Source organism: Dermacentor albipictus, chromosome 1, assembly GCF_038994185.2.
Source record: "Dermacentor albipictus isolate Rhodes 1998 colony chromosome 1, USDA_Dalb.pri_finalv2, whole genome shotgun sequence".
Classification (NCBI taxonomy): Eukaryota; Metazoa; Arthropoda; class Arachnida; order Ixodida; family Ixodidae; genus Dermacentor; species Dermacentor albipictus.
The window spans coordinates 189,847,747-189,860,669 of NC_091821.1; the positions used below are offsets into that span (position 1 = coordinate 189,847,747).

The following is a 12,923-nucleotide window of genomic DNA, read 5'->3' on the forward strand; positions in this document are numbered from 1 at the left end:
ATCGGCGACGCGGACTTCGCGACCAAGATTCACGCGCGGAATCCTCGGACGTGCGGCTAAGCCATTCAGCACTCGGTGTTTCGGAATTCGTGACAAAGCACATCGCACACGCAATCCTCGGACACGCGGCTAAACATTTCGCGCATAGGGAGTCTCCGACTCGGCGATCATGCACATCGCGCGCGGACTTCTCGGACCCTCACCTAATCATTTTGTGCATCAGCGCCTCCGACGGCGCGAATAAGCGCATCGAGTGTCGACTCCTCGAACCCGCGTCTAGGAATTTCGCGCATCGGCACGTCGGACTGCGCGAATAAGCGCGTCGAGTGTCGACTCCTCGAGCCCGCGACTAGGCATTTCGCGCGTCGGCACCTCGAACTGCGGCTATGCATTTCGCACATCGGCACTTCGGACTCGCAACCAAGCATATTGCGCGTTCACTCTGTTATCATATTGTCACGATAGCTCGTAACAATATCTATCATACCACCCTTTCATCAAGAGAACCTCATCATGAGCTCTGTTCAATAGGCCTCTTGGGCTGGCACAGACACCTGGCTGCAGAAGTGATCGAGGCATCATACAAAAGTAAAATTCTGGAATGCACCTAGCAGCTACATGTCTATCACTGGCTCTCTGATCCTAAGTTCTACAGCCATTGTCAAGTAACGATGACTTGGGAGGCTGCTGACACTCAGAGCCTTCATTCAGTAACATGGTCAATTCTACCAAAAAGTAAAAAGCCTCACTGATTGTACTGGAGATTGCTATAAATCGGGCAGCCTGCGGGTACAGGCTGCCTGAATGTACACTGGAACTATATTCATGCCCACACAAAGTGCTGCACTTCACTTGGTTTGAAACCTAGGCACCATGCTCTTTGTGGAGCAGCAGCAGCAAAGAATGCCCAATAAAAAGAAAAAAAAAGGGTGGGGGGGGGGAGCACATCAGACCAGAGGCCACATGTACAAGAAGCGCCACATCACGAAACACCCCAAAGAGTGCAAATTTGGTGCCTTTTAGAGAACTGAAGAGAAGGTCAAACTTTGAGAGCTGTTTTCTCAAAACTGTTTTTCTGCCTTTCTGCTCAGTTTCTGGAGCTGATTTCTTCGTTACCGTTCAACATATTTTGACTCCGCTTCTTTTATCACGTTCCTTGGGCTGCAGTGCAGGTCGTGACATTCTCGCTTTCTTATCTTGACCCTTTGTAAGTTTACAATATGGCTATATTCGTCTACTCCGAAAGTGTGCTTGATGCGAAGGTAACATAAAATATGGCGCTCCAAAAAATTTGTGTTGCGAAAAAAAAAATGCAGGAATGTCACGACCTTCAGTATGCATTAAGCTATGCAGTCAATACTTAATAATGCCTGCTATCACGTTTTTTAACTTCCCCAGGCTCTCCAGAAAGTAAGAGGGAGAAAAATTCTGCTCAATAAAATTGAATAAAATTTTCTCAAGATATCGCTCTGAAACTTTTATGGAAGCATTAGGGAGACATTCTAAACATTTGTGCCAATTTTCATCAAAATCCATGAAGAAATAAGCTAGGAAGTTGATTTTCAAAACCACGTCCCCCCTTAATCAGTGGGACGAAACCAATCTGATCGAAAACGAAACGACGCTTTTACACGTGATGCGCAGTTCAGCGTGCCTTTGATTTCCGAAACATAGAATAAAGCGCAAGTGTCTAATAATATAGCAACTGCAATTTTAAACAATAGTGTTGTACTTAATAACAGCGAGCTTATGTACAGTAACCTCAGACTACGTCCGAAGTACCAAGATTTCACCGCCAGGCCTCGCCGCTTACTGGTTTTTAAGATTTTCTTTGCCAATTTAAAATTATAATTCCTCTTTAAATCGCAAACAGTGCGCTAGATTCAATCACTATAAATCATGGTCATTTAATTTTCACCAGCGTCTCACAACACATTCAGGCCAGTTGTCAGCCCCTTTAAGAACACAATGTTTCTGTAATGTATTCACAAAATATTGTCTACTACACAGTCTCCTACATGAGCATTCTTTTCTATACTCATGGCTCATATTTGATTATGTAGTGCTGCCACTTTAGCTTACAAGTGGCAGCGTAGACGGGTGGATATCAGTTTCAGCATGTTAGGTAGTTTTTACTTATTTTGCCATGACACATTGTTAGTGCCATTTTAGGCTTTAGTGAATAAACAGTTACAGCCCTGCCCCATCGTAGCTTAGTGTGCGTGTGGCAACGACAGCCAAGGGCATCTTTATTATCGAAGGCTGCGATAAGAGGAGCGGCGGTGGCTATGTTAAGCCACTTCTGACGGAACCCGTAACAACGGCGTGAGGTGTAGAACATAGCTCATCCTCCTTCTTCAAGCTATCGCAGGAAACATCGTTTGAAGAAAAACAAGCGCTTTTCGGCTTTCCAGTCCCGCTGTTCTGTGTTTTCGTCCACCTCTCGCAGGACCGGTTTCGTCAGGGTGCACTGGCCTGATCTTTTCTCATTGCCTCTATTTCGGCGGACAGGAGCTTCGCCTTGGTCCGCAAACAAGTTCCACCTTCCTTCCGCAAAGCTAAGTCTAGGCCGCGCGGGCGGGGTCAGCCGCATCGCTCTTAGCGGTCAGACCATGCGGGTTAGCATCAACGACCCCTGCGGCACTCCTGAAAGCGACGCACACCAAAACGCCGAAGCCAACTGTTTCACCCGTTCTACCTATTTTAAGCGACGCGTAATGACAAAACCGGATATACTACTGGGAAGGTATTGTGCAAACGTTGAGTGGCAGTTTTGTGGGGTCACGGTGTGTACAACGAACATGTTGGAGTAAGTGCGTCTGGTCGTTTCTAACCACCGTTAGTTGAGTAAAAACGGAAACCTATGTTTAAAGTTCCCGCAATTAGTGGTGGTGGCGCCACTAGTGCCACTGGAGCCACCGTGAAAATGGCGACGCCAACAGCGAAACTTCCCCGAAGGCTGCCTTTGCTTTTGATCGATGGAGTTCTTTTTCCAGGAGCTTCGATACGAATACCAGTGTCATCGCACAAGAAGTGAGTGATTTGCGAATTCCAGTCGCTGGCATCGCACTAAGTAGTTTCATTCTTCTGTCTGCATTTACATGCTGTGCCGAAACGACGCTACGCGCTCGACCCCAATTGTGTTAGCGCACTAAATAACTAAAGTTCACACTGTGATAGCGGAAACATAAAAGGTAATTCTTGTTTCTTTGCCGAAGTGTTTCTTCTCTTTATAAAGTTACCACGTCGAAATGAATGTTACATTGCGAGGTAAGCGACAGCATAAAGCAGATGCAGGGGTTCACAGCAGACGGTTTCTATATTATCTCCAGTTGTGAGTATTTGTAAAGTAGATTTCGGTGAAATGTGTATAGGACCGAGGCGCAAGATAGTATGTTCGTCATGCAGTTGACACAATATTTCTATGAAAGCTGATGCAGGAGTTCCTGTTCCATTTTACTGCATTTGAGCGCGCAGCTCATTGAGGAAACTGAAGCGGCAATATGCTTAGATGTGTTTACAAACGCGGGCGCAGGCATGCTTTCGTTAATTTTTTGGTTTCCTTGAATGCGTGCAACAGAGGCGCAGCCATAAATTGTTTGTTTGTTTGTTTACATACATTCACACGTGCACATACACATGCATACATATACGCAACGTGAATGTGGATGAAATGTGTTCGATTACCGCAAGGTTAAAATTAGTGAAGGGTTTATTTATGTGGTGTGCCGTGACATGACATATTTCCCCTGCCTTTCTACTCGAACTCTTCAATGAGTGCCGTCATAAATCCCTTTTTTTTTCTTCTATCATATTTTTTTTTTCACCAATTAATGGAAAGTAGTATAAAAAACGGGCCCCCTATCCTGTAAAATTTTTTTTTATTTTCGTCTTGAAGAAGCTGGACTCTCGCCAACACGTTGGCACATAATAAAGAGTTTGAAAAGGAAGCTTTAGCTTGGAGACTCCTATATGTCTAAATACAAGGGAACGAAGAAATCGCTTTTTCTCAGCGAAAACTGCACATGTTTTGATATGGCATGTTACATTAAACAAAAAAAGGAAAAGGCCATTGGTTATTTTTAGAACGACTTTTTAATATTGCAGGATAAAATAAAATGCAACTGTGAAGTTCACAACATAGTAACAAGCAATAAAAAATATCAATTTTTTTTAGCTGCATCTAGTAATACGTCTAAAGCAGACACAATTTATTGACCCTATTTATGGTGACCCTGTGGGCACTGCCATGTTTGATCACATGGGGACGCGTCCATTGCTTGCCTCAACTGGCTCCGTTGCCTCTGCGTTTACAATGTGTGTATATGATGCCAGTGCGGCTTAGCAAACCTCTGTGGAGATATCGTAGACTGTGACTAGGGGGATGATACGAAGGTTTGGCCACAGCTTCAGAAAACATGCAAAAGCGCATTGGAAGCTGATTAAGCTATGTCGAAATGGCACGAGCAGCATATATGGTGCTTACTTATGAATTGAATCAGGATTAGTATGTTTTGCTCTTTGTTCTTTATTTGCCAAATATATTGAAGCAGCGGCTTGTCACATTCCTAACTCAGTAAATTTCTTTGGTGTGGTCACTGTCTGATTATTTCTGCCTAATCGCTCGCGGGTGTGCTCAGTTCCGATAGATTTGTTCTTGCTGCGCGCAAGGTTTGAAACGTAGCCATTTTGTACATTGTAATACCTTGTAGCAAAGAAGTATTATCGCTAGTAACTCGCTTACTCTTGTGGAATGTCACGAAACATTCAGTTCTGACTATTTGTGCGCTAAGGATGTTCAGTACCTCGGAGTTACGTTTTCTGAAACACTTGACTGGACTAATCATGTTAACTCAATAAGCGCGAAAGCTTACCGTCTTCTTCACTTTTTCCGATGAAATTTTAAGCATTCTCCTTCATCACTGAAGGCAACCTTGTATTTAACAAACATCAGGCTTATTCTAGAATATGCATGCGTTATCTAGGATCCATACAATAAAAACCTCACAGAAAGAATAGAACGCGTCCAAAAGCAAGCAGCACGCTTCGTAACAGGAAATTATAATTTTACTACCAGAGGATCCAGAATACGGGAAGGGTTGGGTTGGAAAACTCTTTCTTCACGCAGGAAAATCCTAAGATTGAAATTCCTTTATAATATATATAAAAGTAAAACTGGTATCGACAAAACACTGTTCATTAAGGAGCCGCATTACGTTTCATCTAGGAGAGACCATGCTAACAAAATTAGAGCTTATCAGTGCCGTACCAATGTGTTTAAGTATTCATTTTTTCCTAACACGATTAGCGATTGAAATGAGCTCCCTAATGAAGTGATGGCAGCTTCTAGTTTTGAAAATGCTATTGAGAGCCATATTCTTTGATTGTTCTGTTATTCGTCTCTGCACATACGCTACTTTTTTTTTCTGTTTTGTTAGTTAGTTACTTTGTCACTCACTTTGTTTTGTACTTTGTTAGTTTCTATTCCACTTTCGCGAATTTCAGTGCTTAAGCTACGTTGTATTTACTGATGTATTCTTTTGATGTTGCTGAATATGTTTCCATTGTGACCACCTGTATTTTAACCCCCCTATGATAATGCCGTACAGGCGATGTAGGTATACTGAATAAATAAATAAATATCAGTGTAGTCCATTGTTTATTGTACGTATATGGTGCACATCTATTCAAGTGTGCGCCCATTCACATATTGACATGTTGGCGGTGGAATGGGCGTGAGATTCCGTGCCAGTTGGGGTAGATGTGTGTTGATACTGTGCGCGAAATGTGCTATGACAGGAAGTGCTGCTGCTCCCTTTGTCATTGTTTAACTAGCGGTACTCGCTCTTGCCAACGTTCTGGGCTGAAGCACTTTCTTTGAAGGTTAGCGATACAACGCTGATGGATGAGCAAATTTCTGTATCCTTGAAGAAAGGTGTATATCTCGAAGTGGCGGTAAAGCTATGTTCACACTATGGTCGTAACGCGCGTAACAGCTCTTTCGGGGTATCGAACGTAACGGCTGTAAAAAAAGTTACGGCAGTTAAGCCGGCACCTTTGTTCACATTTACTGCTGCGTAAATTACGGCTTTTACAACAGGCCAATCAAATTTGGAGCTGTAGAATCAACGTCACCAGAAGCCCAATATGGCTCCTGTCAACATGCGACCGCTGGCCGAGATCGAAGGAATTCACGCTCAAAAAAAACTTATACTCATGTATTCAATCCGACAAAGACGACGAAGGCAACGCAGAAGGGTTTGGGAGCGGCAAGTATTTCTCGACAGGGCCGTGGACGGCGATTTTCACAACCTTTTCGCCAAGCTCCAAGTTGGTGACGCTGTGATGTTTCAAAACTTCATGCGCATGTCGCCCCAGCAGTGCCGCATCCTTGAAAACCTAGTGAGACCACCCATCGAAATTTGGAGCACGCATCTGCGGTCACTGATTTCCTCGGCGGATAAACCAGATGAACTGAAAACAGTCTCGCAAGGCGCACTGCACAAATTTTCACGAACACAGCCAACCTAATCGTGCGCACGGAATGGCGGAATGGCACTACCCGCGCCCGGAGCTGTCTGCAGACGGGAGGACGGAAGTGTCGTCACCGGTTGTTGAAAACTGAAAGCTTATCGGTCATTGGCTGTGTCGCAACGGTCGTAATATTACAGTCGTAAATGTTGCCGACCCTTTAACACTCTCAACCACGATTTTTGCGTGAATTGCGCACGTTGGTACCTTTACGTTCGCAGTCTAAACTAGACGCATATGCTTGTTGCGCTTCCACTTACACATGTTACGAAAAATCGGCGCCTTACGAATGTAGTCTGAACATAGCATAACATGTACAGACAGTTGCAGCAACAGTCCGTGGACTTGGCTGCACAGATTCATTCCATTCCTTAGTATGCCAGTCACTATTTTTGCAGCCAACTACTGCACACGTCTTCAATCCACATGATTCAATCCGGCATGATTGGAGCAGAGTGCGTTACCGAAAGCTCAGTCGCATTTCCAGCAGCTGATCGCACAGAAGCAAAGTGGAAGCGGTAATGGTTTCGTACTCGTGCGCTGTTGCTGAGGCGAAGTGCACGTGCTGCTGAAAGCACCATCTCGTTTCTCTAGAACAAACTGCTCCATGAAAAGGGTCAATATATCATACATCGCTCCAAGATATACCACTAATTTGAGAGTACGATTTTTGGCAAAACCATTGTACACAATGTAATGATTTTATATAAGCTGTGAATTTGTGTGTCAAATTTATCTGCTTTAGATGCTCTAACAGGTGCAATTTACATAACCGCAATATCTGTTTTTGATGCGGAGTTACGAATTCGTAAACTTAGTGCTTCAACTTTTTTAACAGCAGAGCTGTTCTAAGTCTAGCCTTCGCCGTCCGGCGCCCGCTGTCACACAAGGGGGCAGGTTCCAGAGCTCACTGTTAGAGGGTGTGCCGAGAGTAGTAGCAGGGCCCCTCCAGGATGGGAGTGGAGCATTCAGAGTGCAGGCCGGGGTAGGGGGGAGGAGAGGGATATAGGAACAGGTGTTCCGCCGGCACGCACCTTTTTGCCCCATGGGTTCTGCTTGGCGTGAGCGGCAGCACCGATGTCGTGCAAATCCTAAGCTTCGAGAGCGAGAAGCTCAAGCGGAGCACCAGTGGAGGGAAGCCGCTACCACTGAAGATAGAAAATGGGAAGTGCAAGCCAAGTGCCAGTGTAGGCAAGCCAACACCCACTTTCAAGAGAAGGCAACCCAAGCCAAGCGCCTGCAGAGGCAAGTTAACCTCCAACTTCGAGAGTAGGAGGCCGAGCAGGGACGTTGATGCAGAAAGATTCCTCCCATGGAGGATGCTGAAGAGTGTGTGCAACCCAGAACTAAAGCTCGAATCTAGCAAAACAGCGACAATACAAAAGACTTTAATGAAAATCACGCTAAACAGGAGTTCAAACTTGAGAAAATGATCACCAGCTTCGTTGTTTTGACAGCTTTCACTGCATGGAACTGGCTTTGCTTTTTATATATGAATTTCTGGAATATATTTTTTAAAGTTACAGACTAAATCAAAATTTTGTGTCCTGCACTCACTGTAATTTAATTTTGTCTCAAATGCAAGAAATTTCCTTCAAAGCAGTTCACTGGTTTTCTCATAAAAGCAATTCTGCAGTTTACCTGTATTTCATTAGGTGGCATCGAAGTTGGCCCTGAGCTATCGTACCATAACCAAGCTAAAGCTTCCTCTTAAGAAGTGCATTGACATCAATATATAGAGTGGATGTATGCATGAAAAAAGCAACTTGACTTTCTGGCTTTGTCACAATGATTATGTATATATATAACATAATATATTAATTATGGTATAAGAACCCAACAATGACGCATTCACTTTCAATTTCATTTATCCATAAATTCTTTAATTCATTTAAGAGCTGCAGATAATTTCCCCTATGCTTTCCTTGGTGCCAATGTTTGTTGGCTTCTTATGACGTAGCTAATAAAAATCAGGCCCCTTGGTTGCCTTTCTTCTTGTTCATTACATAGCGGAGTTCTCGAATCCGGTGGCTCTGATGCCTTCAGGTAGCATGTGTGGGTTTATTGACCAGTTGCCTTCACCCAAACAGTTCACGTACACATGCCGCAGGAGGCAGAAAGGATGTTCTACATCTGCCGCCAAGTCCATGAGTGGTGGCGCTGGCCAAAACTCGCAAGGTTATTTATAGTAGGTAAAACATAAATACATGTAGGGTAGCACGAAAGAAGCCTGTGAATACATGCAAAATTGCAGCCTGACTGGCCACCTGAGGCACTTTGCATGTATTCATGGGCTTAAAACTAATTATGTAATTAGGCAGAATGTAAGAACTAATCTGAGTAACTCCAAGCGACGGCAAACATTAACTTGGTTCTTACCAACCACGTGGCATTTGCATGTCTTCATATCTTGGCGCATGGTAGTTGGGACAACTTATATATGTATGCAGGAAAGATACAACTTTTTAGAAATAAGATGTATTTGCTAAACTTTTCGGTTGGTGGACCATTCTTTGGAAGTAAGACATTACTTTGTTTTCATCTGTTAGACCAGGCATGGTCCACCATCCGAAAGTGTTTATACGTCTTATTTCCAAAAAGTTTGGTTGTCCGTTCCCTTCATCTGTTATGTCGGGTCCAGCATGTAGAACTTTCAAGAAACCGTGCGTGCGTGTGTGCGTGTGTGTGCGCGCGTGCATGCGTGTGTGTGTGTGTGTGCGTGCGCGCAAACAGAGGATCCAACCCCCCCTCCTTGTTGTCCATTCGTTTGCTGTAATCACAGATGTGTTTTGATACACAAGTGTGTTCATTTACTAGTGATCAGGAGGGGAAAGGAGGCAATTTTTCATTTAAGCCGATTTGGCCTGGCAAAGGTACCGGCCTGACCAGGTTTTAGTGTGGATAGCTGCAAGCCACTATGGCTGCGGTCCTGGCGTGTGGTCAGTAGGCATGATTGAGCTTATGCTCATCCACCAAGATGTGTTATCTGTGATATCTGAGCATAGATTTTTTAAAATATTTTTTCACATCAGATTTGCTAGAAGCTGACATGAAATTTGTAGTGGCTTCCCAGATGAAAGTATTTGATAGGTCTTGTCCTTTTCCCATTTGTGACCAGTTAAACCATGGGGAACTAGTAAAAGCTCAACTGTATAAGCTGGTGATTGGGAACTAAAGCACTTTAGCTGGCTAGTTCGCATAGGTTTTCAATTTTATCCTAGACATCCTTAGAACATGTTACAAGGAGTTAACCTGTACTCATTCTACCATGTGAAGTCTGGCACTTGGCATGTGGGAGAAATGCACTGTTAGAAATTCCTACATTTTAATTTGTGTTTATCTGATGATTTTTTAGGGAATTCCAATAAATTACTTCTTCAGTGTTGGTGTGAACTGTGAATGTGTGGGAAAAAGGTATTTTCTTTTTGTGAACATGAAGCGAAATAAATTTGAGTCAAATGTCAATTGTTAGAACTTTGCCTACAAATTAATATTTGTAGCTACTTTGGCGGTATTAATGTGTTGAATATTTCTAGCAATATAAGCGTTCTAGTTAGTGAGTGTTTGTTGTGAGCTGTCCCAACTGTCAGTTCTATCAAGAGGCTGATGACGAACTTAAGTTACAAATGGCTGTTTAAGCACACAAAAGTGTGTGCAATGTCTCCATGGAAACCAGGTGAACCCATCTGAAAATTGCAACCATTGGCATGTACAAATGAGTCAGTGAACTGAATTATGCAAGTGTCAATGCACTTTCCAATTTTGCTTTATTTAACTTCTGAAAATGAAATCATTTGGGTTCAGTTTACAAAAGTTCACTGTATGAATTTTATGCATTTCACATTCAAGTTCCAGTATTTCATATAAAGGACAGTCAAGCATTTATAGTTTCTTGCAAGTTGGGCTGTGATCTTTATGTGCTGCAAGTGGTTAGTCTGTACAGTGACATTTTTCTCTGTAGCTGTTTGACAGCATGCATTGCTAACTAATATAAGGGGCTGTACTTAAGTGCTCTCAGCCTCTAGAAGTCTATTGCCATGCTTGTTTTTCAGCATGAACATGGTGAAGCATCATCTTCTGGGACACAGCACTTTCAGCAGTGCCATCATAGGAGTTGTTCCACGAGAAGAGAATGATTCGCATGAGGTAAATTTATTGTATCAAGCCACCTGCACTGATTGCTATCATCAAAATTGTAGTACAATAAAACACAGTTGGCTTTGGTTGTCGAAACCCTTAATTATGTCACTTATTTCATATCTGAAGCCTCTTTTGGTGCCTTGTATTAGGGTTTTCATTCAATGCTTTTACTTTTCATTTAGTGCTACCATAGTAAGCAAGTGTAAATATAAGAATTATTTTACTGTGGATATTTATTTTTGATCTGTTTTTTTTCTTCTTTAATGCTTGTACCACAGTGTATCATGACATGGTTTATTTAATTATTGAGTATTTCAAGCCCAATAGCTTTTCTTTGTGTTAGTTACTTAGTGGGCTTCCTGCAGCAGAAGAAATTTGTTGTCTTGTGGCCAAAGTACCTTAACTTTTTTTTATCTTGCTTGTTTCAGTTTTCTTGTTCAATTTAAGTTGGTGTGGGTTATTCAGGCGTTCCCTTTGCAAAGTCGGAATGTAAAAGAAGAATTTGAAAAATTGAGATTGTCTTGCACTATAGCATTTTCTATATTTCAAGACTTGATTTAAAGACAACTAAGGACCACCCACATCTGCAGCCCTAGATTTAGGCTGTGTTTACGGTATGCAGTTTTCCCAAAACCTTTGCTCAGCAACTGCACCGCGCAGTTTTATTCCACGTCTTCCTTGTTGTCTTTTTGCTTATGCTGTGAAAGGGTGGGTCACATGTGGCTTTGTGTTCTTCAAGGAAACATCATTGTGTATTATCAACGAGAGCCTGGTTTCTGACGTAGCAGTCTCATTGCTCTCTCTTTCTTTGTCACTTAGGTAACTAGGGGTAGTCCATTCTATTGTCTCCTGAGATGTTGTCCTTGGAGTCTTGCAGGACTTCTTTAATCCAAAATGCAAGTGAAGAATGTGTTAATCAAAGGGAAAAATTTCCAGTGGTGAGAGTTCTTTTGCTTAGAGTGCTTGGATGTTATTTTACTGGAATTTTCAACAACTTTGAATTAAAGTGCGAGGTTTCCTGGTGGGAAGATCGCTAGGATGATAGGTATGCTAATTCAGGCACATTATGTTTTGTGTTAAAAATGTTTTGTATCCTGGAGAGGCCTACGTGCAGTCAAATTACTTGAGTTGCATTGTGGGCATTATCAGCAAATGTTGGGCACTATCAATTGCTCTGCTTTTTTTTTTTTTTCTAAATGCCTGCATTGTAATTTTCGCTCTGTTATACTCTGTTGCTCTGCTAAATATTGAGTTGCCAGATGTTTTCCCCTAATTATAAAGTACAAGTTATTTTTTGCCAATTTTATTCATTGCAGAAACTTGAGGCACCAAGTAGTTGCTTATCAAGCTTTGATGTTAAGTATTTAATGTAACTTGCAGAAGCTAGCGTAAATATAAAATAAAAATGGCAAAGAATTTTTTTTTTCTTGGAAAAGGGGCAGGCAAGGGAAACATAATGGGAGGAAGCACTTAGTGGGGAGCAAAAAAGTAAAGAGAGCTTGTTTCCAATAATTATATTATTTATAATAGCAAATATAAATTAGACATTTCGCTTCACATGCAGGGTACAAGCTAGCTGGTGGACATGAATAGGGCGAACAGACAAGAAAGCCCATTTCAAGAGGCACGAGCCGACGGGCCATATTTAGGGGCCTCAGCTTTGTTCATGGGTGTTGTGTTGCCCCCTACCTCCCAAAAATGTTTTTATCTCATTATAGAACTCTTGTTTTGCTAATAGGCATAAGGAGTATGCCACTGTCGGAGAAAAGAAGTAGAGGAAAAGGTGTTGCTTAGCCCCTGTAGAAGCAGAACATTGCAGCCTCACCCAAGGTGCACATCTACCTCATTCCAGTTCATGTTAACCATAACTGTTGAAGGAGGCATTAGCACTCACACGCATGCACACAGAGAGAGAGGCAGACAGACAGACAGAGAGGGAGCGAGAGAGAGAAAGAGTACTTATAACTTGGGGGCATTGTTGCTCCCCACTAGGCTGCCGTGTCATCAAAGAGCTTCTCATTTTTGGTACTTGACCAGATCGTTGACCACACCATGCAGAAGCTTCAAAAGCATTTCAAATTATTGCGACTTGCATCAGAAGAACTTCAGTTTGGCCTAGTTGGTATTTACTGCAAATCATATTGACCGCAAAAAAGACGGGGACATAGGAAGAAAACACATAAGCATACCGCCTGTGCTGTTTATGTGTTTTCTTCCTATGTCCCCGTCTTTTTTGCGGTCAATATGATTTG

At 42.6% G+C, this 12,923-nt stretch overlaps 1 protein-coding gene across 5 annotated transcripts in view; it reads left to right on the plus strand.

The window, feature by feature from the left end:
* Window positions 1-2,078: 2,078 nt before the first annotated feature.
* Window positions 2,079-12,923, plus strand: part of LOC135898037 (lon protease homolog 2, peroxisomal-like) — an 87,806-nt gene continuing 76,961 nt past the window's right edge. For 2 of the 5 annotated variants that reach the window (XM_065426766.2, XM_065426765.2), the window contains exons 1-2: window positions 2,081-3,033; window positions 10,584-10,677. In XM_065426766.2, the coding sequence (XP_065282838.1) occupies window positions 2,864-3,033; window positions 10,584-10,677 (264 nt within the window). In that variant the 5' untranslated portion in view covers window positions 2,081-2,863. Of the gene's footprint in view, window positions 3,034-10,583; window positions 10,678-11,490; window positions 11,610-12,923 lie in introns of all 5 variants that reach the window. The other 3 variants (XM_065426769.2, XM_065426767.2, XR_010563244.2) reach the window with 3 other exon arrangements.